Source organism: Morone saxatilis, unplaced genomic scaffold (genome assembly GCF_004916995.1).
Source record: "Morone saxatilis isolate NCDOM2014 unplaced genomic scaffold, NCSU_SB_2.0 Contig23, whole genome shotgun sequence".
Classification (NCBI taxonomy): domain Eukaryota; kingdom Metazoa; phylum Chordata; class Actinopteri; family Moronidae; genus Morone; species Morone saxatilis.
The window spans coordinates 15,943,909-15,953,752 of NW_023339796.1; the positions used below are offsets into that span (position 1 = coordinate 15,943,909).

The 9,844-nt window shown below is 41.7% G+C and overlaps 1 protein-coding gene across 1 annotated transcript in view; it reads right to left on the reverse strand.

The window, feature by feature from the left end:
• The window catches only part of mast3a (microtubule associated serine/threonine kinase 3a), a 24,351-nt gene that overhangs the window by 14,150 nt on the left and 357 nt on the right, over nucleotides 1-9,844 (reverse strand). Inside the window, exons 2-6 of the mRNA XM_035670234.1 lie at nucleotides 7,425-7,513; nucleotides 6,601-6,673; nucleotides 4,349-4,369; nucleotides 4,055-4,133; nucleotides 1,484-1,641 (exon numbers count right to left, since the gene is read on the reverse strand). Coding sequence (XP_035526127.1) covers nucleotides 1,484-1,641; nucleotides 4,055-4,133; nucleotides 4,349-4,369; nucleotides 6,601-6,673; nucleotides 7,425-7,513 — 420 coding nt within the window. The remainder of the gene's footprint in view (nucleotides 1-1,483; nucleotides 1,642-4,054; nucleotides 4,134-4,348; nucleotides 4,370-6,600; nucleotides 6,674-7,424; nucleotides 7,514-9,844) is intronic.

The following is a 9,844-nucleotide window of genomic DNA, read 5'->3' on the forward strand; positions in this document are numbered from 1 at the left end:
CTCCAGTGTTTTCTCTCTGATGAGATTATTAGAAAGTTTGTGAAATCTGATGTTCCATCTGTAAACAACTGATCAGGGGTCAGATTAACAAACCATCGGAAAAAATATAACCAAAGTAGAAAGATATGAAGCCTACAAGCAAGATAAGACTATATACTGGACCATTTCACATTTTCAAGTGGATGTTTAATCGATTAATTCTTCTATTGACTGCAACCTCTTCCCTTTTATTAGAAAACAACCACTTCTACATACGCTACATAAAACAACAGACATATCTAGAAAGTATCTAGAACCTTCTCTGAGTATGTTGCACGGGCAGGAACAACAACATCAAGATGTTGCCAACACCCTCCACAGCCCATTATAAAAGTCTCCAACAACCTCAAAACTTCCCACCGCTAGAGCTATTTAGAAGGTTTAAGTGTTTAATGAGAGCAGCAATGCTAAATGATGAGGAAATGCTGTATTCCAATCCAGGGGATTACTAGTAACCAGCACAGAGGCAATCTTCCATAACCACATAAAATAATTATCCCACTATATTCAAATCCTCCCAGCCAGTAAGTCATTATTTATAATCATACATGAAAGACGTTACAAAACATTAGGTCTACTTTTGTCAGTCTGAGGCTGAGCAGCAATCTTACCAAATGGGATATTGCCTGTTTACGTTTCTGTTTACAGCTCTGCTACTAAGTGGAATACTGCTAGCCGGTCATTTGATCTCTCATAAAATGATTTTAAAATCAGTGGGATTGGTTTCGGTAAGCAGCTGGGCAAAAAAGGGAAAATGTACAGGGCGTAGGGTGTCTGTCACTAATGCTCCTTGTATGCCCTACGCTTCTGGAGGTGGTAGCAATAAAAATGGGACACCGAGATAGTCAAACGCACAGCATGATGTCTGCAGCTACGGGTCTCTTACAACAAATCAATAACAAAAGAGTAGTTTGATGATGTGGTGAAGTAGCATCAGGGCATGGGAGTTGTTGTCTTCATTGTTAAAACAAACACCATTGCCACTGGAAATCTATCTTACATGATTTAGGCAGAAATTGTCTCATTTTTATTCACGTTACATTTAGTCATGTTTGCTGACTTCCTTCCCCACTCTGACATATCCAGTGTTTCCCCAGAAGTTACAGCAAGTAGAGAGGGGTAAAGGGGAAGTGACACCATTGACAGGCAACCAGATGAAACCCACCGTTACCTTATATTAGATTATGGATTTCTCTGGGTTTGCACATTATTGGAAACTTTTACATTTAGGATTGATACTTTTGTAGAGTAATCACGCCGCTCATTTTAACATTAACTTACAACATCAGCCAGGAGAGGTGTGGCTCTTGGGTTCCACCCAATAAAATCAAACTAATCTAATGAGATTATCACTTATCCCAGTGGAGTGCAGTGTAACAGACACAAAAACAAGCAGTCCATACATCTGTGCTGTTTTGCATTGTAGGACTCAAATCAAAGCTACCTGAGACTGCGTGAGCGGAGCCTGACAGGGGGCGCGGGGTGTGCTCCTTCTTCGTCCGCCACACTCTCTGTGCTCCGGAAATGTTTAAACAGGAAGTGGAGATCATCTTGCGTGGGCTGGAGGGGCAACTGATGCAATAACTCCTGGGAAGAAGAGGACTGGGAGGAAAGGGGGAGGTGTATGTAAAAGAGAGAAAAGTGAGAAACAACAGAGTACAGAGGTCAGAGGGCTGGAATATATTGTACATATGTGATATAAACAATCAATGGCTGAACTTTATTTCCTACTTTTGTCTACTTTTATTTTCACATTGATATCCATGTAGGTTGTGCTTCTACAGCTTTGATGATATAACATCCTGTGTTTAAAGGCTTCCTCTAATAAGAGATTCACACACTCTCAGATTCACTCATTATCCTGTGAATACTCAGAGTCTTAAAGGCTTTCAGGTTCCACTATAGATCAGAATGACTCAATGAGCAGTGAGTGTTCTGCTATCCTAAAGCAGGATTTCTCCTTCCTGCTGCAGCATGCCCCGAGGCAGGCAGCAACGGCTGTTCTGTTGGCCATGCATGCATTGGTTTTCTCTTTCTAAGCCAAAATGTGTGACACGCAGCCTGGAATTTATGAGAACTCCCATCTGGTTGGGATCTTGTGTTTCACTGGAGGAAGAGCAAAGGGAAGAGTGGCTCATCTGACTGGCGGAAAGAGATGAGCCTAAGACAGAGAAAAAGGAAAAGGAAAACAGAGCAAACACAAACAGACAGAAAAAAGAAAGAGCAAGAAAGAAAAGAGAAAATAAGTGATAGAAAGAGGGACAGAAAGATATCCTGTGAAGGAAACTAGAGAAGTGTCAGAAGTGAGCAAGAGCAGCATAAAGACTTCAGTGACAGCAAGCCTGAAAGGGGCATTGTGTGGGGACGGCTGACCTCACCGTCTCCAAGCCATGTGGTAGGCCATACAAAATTACAGCCGTGACAGAGGAGACGGGTATTGTTTTTACAGCTCAACTGCAGTTTCAGTAATGACTTTCTGGACAAAATCTCAAGCTAATCGGCACAGAAACCATCAACAAATAGCTTATGTGTGTAGCTGGACGGCACGGCCTTTGATGTTTCCCGAAAAGAAAAGCTGAATGAAGAAATGCGAAATGCTGTACAGTCCCTACTCATTTGTGATGTCATCCAGGAAAAAGAAAGCATGCATTTCAACAAGACGTGTGTTATTTTAGTGATAAGATTTATTATTCCTGTACTTTCCCTTGGTCAAAAGGGGCTACAAAGAGCACGGCTCAAATCATTTTGGTATGAAGTCATGTATTTAATAAGAACAGTCACATGGCTAACTATTAACTTTCCAACAACAAGTCTTTTAATTCAGTCAGAAAAACACCCTATGGGTTAAAATGTTGTGTATTGTGTGTCTTTAACCCGATCTATACTGTATGAATAATTCCAGGACAACTCTGGGAAAGGCATCTGAGGATTCATTCCTACTTCCTGCCTGCAGTGGAAAGTGTGATAAAAGGCTGATGATGGAGAGATGCATCATCGCTGGACATATCCTGTTATGACTGAGTCATTAAAAGATACAACATCCATCACCAGTCAGCTGTTTTTGTAAATCAACTGACTGCAGAAAGCATGGTCGACCAGACTGAGGTACCAGTGTTGTGATGATGGTGTGAGAATATATTCCGTGTCTTTGCTTGCAGCGGTTAAACTAATTATGACATGTTGAGTTTAAATGCTCTGCAGATATCAAACCCCCCTGTAAAAAGTTGGCATGTTTGTTTCCTCACCAAAAACAGAAGTGGTGATCAGCTTGGATTCATGTCAGATACAACTGATTCCAACAGAGGTATATTTACACAGCGGAAAAAGTACCAAAACGGCCAAATCATTTTCTCAAACTTCCACTGCAGCATAATCTACCTCTAAGCTGTCCACTGTATGCCCAGTAATTTTGAAGCATTTATATTTTTGTCAAAACATGACTAATTACACTGCTGCTACATTTCACTACACATAGTGCTTGTTTATGTGACAAAAACACCTCGTGATCCAGTCAAGCTCATGATCTGTGTACTGGTTTGCACATGTTGGGGTCTCGTGCTATTCTGGGTGACATATCACTCTAAACAAATATGGTTGCAGTCTTTCGATGCAAGCTATTGGTCAAAAAGGTGTAAAACACTTTTTTACAGCTCATCTAAAATATGGCCCAGATGCAGCGCCCTTTTTTTTAAAAGAACTGACTCTGTAAACTGAGTCTACTGTAAATCAACAACCATTTATAGGTGGATTTATTTCCTACACCGTGTGTAATCTGATGGGATTTACAATTCAGTAAGTCAGTCAGCACCATAAGTTTACAAGACACCACAGCCCTGTAAACTGATTGATACACTGACTAGAAGTAACACAAGGAGCTAAATGGTCCCATGGCAATGGTTTGGAAAGAGGTTGAATATTTGATGAAGAGACAGACCTCACTGGCACTGATCACTGATGATTGCAGGGATATAAAGACAAAGACACTGAGAGAAAGACAGAAAGAGACTCGGCTTACAGATACTGATGAACTGGGTGCATTGGTGCAGTATCCAGACGAGGGAACTGACGCCACAGACCACCTTCGCCCATCCGCTCTGCAGAAACAAAACAGTAACAGGCTGCTCAGTGGCAGCTCCCTAAGCAGATATGAAACCTACACATCCTGTTGACTCACTCTAATCTTCAAAGCTTACACTTGCAAATCTCAGTATTTAAATGCATCTTCTTGTGAGAGTTTAGAGCAATAAAATCTGATGCTTGAAACGGTGTTGATAACAGATAAGAAAATACCAGTTTGACATCTTCTTACCTTTCAGTGCGGGCCAGTTGGCTAAAAAATGGAGAGGAAAAGAGGGGAAGAGGGGAAGGCGGAGACACAAAGTGAGAAAGAAAATAAACACCGTTTAATGATAGTGACAGGGTAAGTCTGGCTGTCACAGTCATAGCACTGTTCGTCTGTCACTGCTCGCAGCCAGTGGCAGTCTGCTGCTGCTGCTGAACACCTGCCAAGCTGCTATCATATTGCAGCACTGAGACCCACAAACACAGCTCGGGACTCATTATACACACACACACACACACACACACACACAAACAAACAAAGTATACTCATAAACTCATAAACAGCACCCACATCAACACCATGAAACACCCACCCGGACAGCTACTACAAACAGAAAACCTCAACCTTTATGTCTGAATTTTCCACTTATAACAGTGCCTCCATCTCCTCCGTCCCCCTACTTTTCCATCCAATATGGCACTCTGAGGACGTGGCCCAGTTTCCTTCACTGATTCAATCTGTGGTGACAAGGATGGTCAAATGCTTTCTCTCACAAAACAGCTCTTGGGGACATGTAGCTGAATCAGCTGCGACACAAAGAAATTGGATGGTTCTGCTCCGACTGAGATCTGAGGATGAGTCAGGTGAATCAGAAGTGTGTTTTTTCTTATCTGGTTCATACCCGATATGTATGTCATCCACTACGTGTTATTAAATGCCTTTAGTACTGATACTAGGTCGTATTAAGCTCCTGCAGGGCTTAAGGGGATAGAGGCAAAGATTAAAAACAAGGTTTTAAATCAACGTTAGAATCAATGCCTGGGGTGGAAAAACGGAAAAAAACACTATTTTAGGCCCGAGTGTTGGCAGTCCTCACACTCCAAGGTTAAAAAAAAAAACCATCCTTAGTGATGAAGAGGGAGCTGCAGCTAAACGATTATACCTCACCGTTGCGATGGTTCCTTATCACATTATTCCTTCATTTGCATTAAAAAGACTTATTTACTATTTGCGTGAATGGCAACTATTGCATGTTTACATGACAAAATAATTGCACAAACAGCCGGGTTATACAGCTTGTTTGAATAACAAATAAACCCAGTGGAGCTCTCAAAAGTGCAGTCACAGCATCTGTCTCCACACTGGCAGCTTCAAAAGTCTCAATAAATTTAGATGAGTCATGCAGGCTCGTGCAAGGCGATTCTATCAGGAGACTCCATCTCCGCACTTATGGTGCAATATGCCCTGCTGCACTGCAACATGAAATGCTAATTCATAGCACATGATATGTGAGATAAGCAGCATGTACACATGGGTGACAATTTAAAGGAAAAACCATCACAAATCACCTTTGTCATGTTTCTCCACTCAGTTTTTCCCCTTTAATTTGTAGTTGAGTACATTCAGTGAGACACACACAGCATATTCTTTAAACTTCTCAAATGTATACATAAATATATACAGCACTATTTTCAAACATCTCCTTCAGACTGAGCCTACATGGTGCCGTTTTGCTAAAAATCTCCATACTAGCAAGTCAACAACATGCTATTTTCTGCTACTGAACGAGGGTGCCAGTCCCAGCTGTATTCCTCTAAATCCAAGTGACTCTATACAGAGTTTCAAGAAGCGTGATGAGAGGGCAAGCTTTGCAATTTTTCCCCATAATCACAGCAAACCAGAGTAATGAGTGTGGGCACCAACTTGCCGCCTTAATTGGCTTGACAAATGCTAAGACTCTGTCCAGCAAGTGGCCCTGGGGCCCTTTCAGCTGGTTGGACTTGCCCCTCCACTGCCTCATTTCTCACTACAGGACCAAAAAGGGAACAAGCCACGACATGTTCATTATCCATGCAACTCAGTTCCCTCTAAAACCAGGTTTCTTATGGTTTTTTTAGGATATTGGATTTAGCTTAAAATAAGTGAAAAATGTTGATGCTAGGTTTTGGTTTGGTTTTGGCTCAGTCTGGCATTAACCTTGCTAGGAAAAAGTCACTAATGAAGCAGCTCTAACTCTCACTGCAGGTTCTGGTTGATACTGTCGAATGAATCATGAATGGAAATATATTCCTGCTGGACTTCTTGTGTTTTCAATTTAAGCTGTCTGCAGTTTTGTCAGTTGACATCTTTGCAGGAAGAAAGATGAACCCACTCTAATGTTAAAATATGCATTTAATCCACTTCCTTTTGGAGGCATCTGCAGTGCATTTACTCAGTCTTACCATTTTTTGTTCGAAAGGTAATAAATCCATATTAAAAAGCATTTGAGTAATTCTTACCTGCGGGCAAACTGGAAGTTGGCAGAGGTGCTGGCAGAGACATTTCTGGGGCTTTCTGAAGGGCTGCTGCCAGCTGAAAAAACAAACAAATATCAGTTACGAACATGAGTAGAAGCTGAAATAAACTATGCATGTGACTATTTAAATGTCTAATCATTCCACTGGCTGTCTCCTATTTTGCAGCGGGTTTTACTTGACAGTACAACCTGAAACTATCCAATCTTTTAATTACAGTAACACTCCCAGAGACATTAACTAGGTCTCTTCCCTGTCTAATCAAAGAATCTCGGTTTCAGCAGACAGCAGGGAGCCGTGTTGTTGATCACACCACACACTTTTGAAAGGGTCACTAAAGGGTTTTCATGCCAGCCCCTAAGGGCACAGCCCCACCACACCCTGAGTCACTTAAAAAATATGGGTACAAAGGATGAATGAGTCTCCATATAGCAATTGAGGCAGCTGGATCAAGGAATGAGTAGCCTAAAGGAAGCTGCATGAAAAATATCATCATGAGGAGGAAAACTATTGTATGTCTATACTTTGGGCACAACAGCAATGAAAACACCATCATAAACACATCAGGGAGAAACCAGTGCTAGTCTTGTGACATACAGCATCAAAAACAGGGCTGAGGGCACATATACCAGACAAAAAAGCTAATGTAGTGGTCTCCTGCCACAGACGAACCCCTTCATCTCTTCATTCCATCTTCACCCACTTCCATTTTCCATGTGTTTACGATGTCTGTGCAAAGTACGGGTAATGGGCCTCTAGACTAATCGCTAAACAGTATGACACACTGAGCAACGCAGACATGCACGTACCTGTGGCAAGTGGGAGAGGTGAAAGCGGCCGTGAGAGCGTGGGCGAAGGGGTCCCGACCGCCAAACTCCTTCTCTTGTTGTTACGGGAACTGTGAGGAGAGGAAAACAAACAGAAGAGAGAAAACATTTGCTTACACAATGCAACTACAAACACGATCACTCAGCACGTGTCTTTTATCAGTGCAGTAAACAGTCACGTCAGATAAACACAGTCAACCTATGAACTTGAGTTGTTGATCGGGATAATGAAAGCACTGATAACTGTACTGGTACTGGTAAAGGTATTGTTTATACATAAACATAGAGTATAAACATGTGTACATAGCTACAAACATGTATGCATGTAAATATATACACACACTAACACAGACAGTATGTAACTGCACTAATTTAATTACATTTTAGAGAGTAAATGTGTTTACGACTACAGGAGTTAACCAGATAATGGAAATGAATAAATTAAATGAATATTCAGTAAGTAATAAGGCGTATGAACTATGTAGTAAAGCAACAATGATGATCCAATGATGTCTCTTGTGTCTGGAAGTGTTTTCCATGTGAGAATATGGGAAAACATCTGGAAAGAGCGGCGCTTGCACCACTGGGAGCACCTGATCCTATAAAAACAGCCTTTTTCTGGCTGTTATACAACGATGCAAAGAAATAAGTGGCCCCAATGACTCCCATGACATAACAGTGCAAGCCATAACATACTGTCGATACCATTATCCATTACCACGGCTGAACACAATCTTTAGCCACACACAATCTGATCCATTGCAGAGAGTCAGAGGTTCAGCAGTTGATTCAACTTTGGATACGAGCTTTTTCTAGAAAGAAACATATTAGGTTTGTCTGAGATACCAACTTTCAAAAGTCGTGTTTGGTTTTGATTCAGACAGAGATCTTGTTTCAGTTCCACTTTAAAAGCTGGCATTTCTGAGCACGTAGTGTAATTACGAGGCAGTTATTTAGAAGCTTAAATGTTATTTTGTCCACTTCCTGTATGTTTTTGCATGGTGCCACTGTTTGGAGGCCTCTGTATATGTCTGGTGAACACTCTACGTGTACTGAAGCCCTGAGGCAGAATATAATTAGGGATCTTTTTTGTTTGTTTTTACGTTCCCAAAAAAGCTGGATGTAATCCCATCATGCCCTCTATTTCATCCTGGTGATGTTGATGCCATCTCTCTTTCTCTCTGGCAATGACCTAACATAATCGAGGGGCTGAGACAACAACAGAGCCTGACGTTTCTGGGTCGGTGCTGAGGCAGATTTACACAGTATATCGCCCCCAACCCCAAAAATGACTCAAAGTGGCAGAGAGGGCACAGCAACAGAGAGAAGGGCGAGCCAATAAAAAAATAAAATATAAAAGCTTGACTTTGCTTTCAGCGAATCAACCAGAGAATTACACTATGTACCATTTTACTCTTATCAGAGCATAAATAAACACACACCCTCTTCACACTATAGAGCCTGGACAAAACGGGCATGAAAGCCTCGCTGTATCACACCATGACCACGAGAGAGCTTTATCATCAGCTGGCAGTGATAAGGCTACTCATATCTGGGACTAACAATAGTGGTTTGTAGGGACCTTGCAGGCAGACATGTAGCATGATGAATGTAGGCCACTGACATGCGGGCCTGCATGTTTCACATGTCTGCTGATGGTGAAGGGCTGCATTTATTCACTGCGCTCCATTCAAAGCAGTGCTGTGTTGGATGGGTTACATGACTTGTGTATTTTTCCAAGCTACAGGGAAAGCGTGGATATAGCATAATACGCCACAGAATGTCATTAGCAGCCTGTAGACGGTTTGATAATCTACATTACATACATTTAAAAGATGGGAGCAAAGGGGGGGATTCTTCCAGAATGTCACTCATTAGCAATGAGTCTTGCAGCTCATGTCATTGGCAGCAGCTATGTAACTGATACCTAATGTGCCAGAATCTCAACTAAACAATGTTTCAATAAGGAAATATTGGTTTCACGACAAAGAAAATAAAAACGCCATAAATAATGATAAGATCTCTATGAACTCACTGATGAGCAGAGACACACGGGGCATGAAAGGCACATTTTACTGCTCTAGTTAGTGAGGGCTGATTCAATTTACCTCACAGATAAAAAGCACATTTACAACACTAAAGTCCCACTAAGCACATCAGCGTATCGATCAGCGTTGGGACTTGGTGTCGCTGTATGCGACAGCTGGTAGCAGACAATGCAGTCTGCTCACATACACAACACTCTACAATGGCCACGTTTCTCTGTCGGAAACAAAAACTAGGGCGGATGTAACCGACACATACAGTAACGCGCTGTCTGTTACCACGGACACCATAATGTCATTGGCAATCTGAGCTGTATGCTGATAATGTTACCAGACACTGTATGTGTGTGTGTGTGT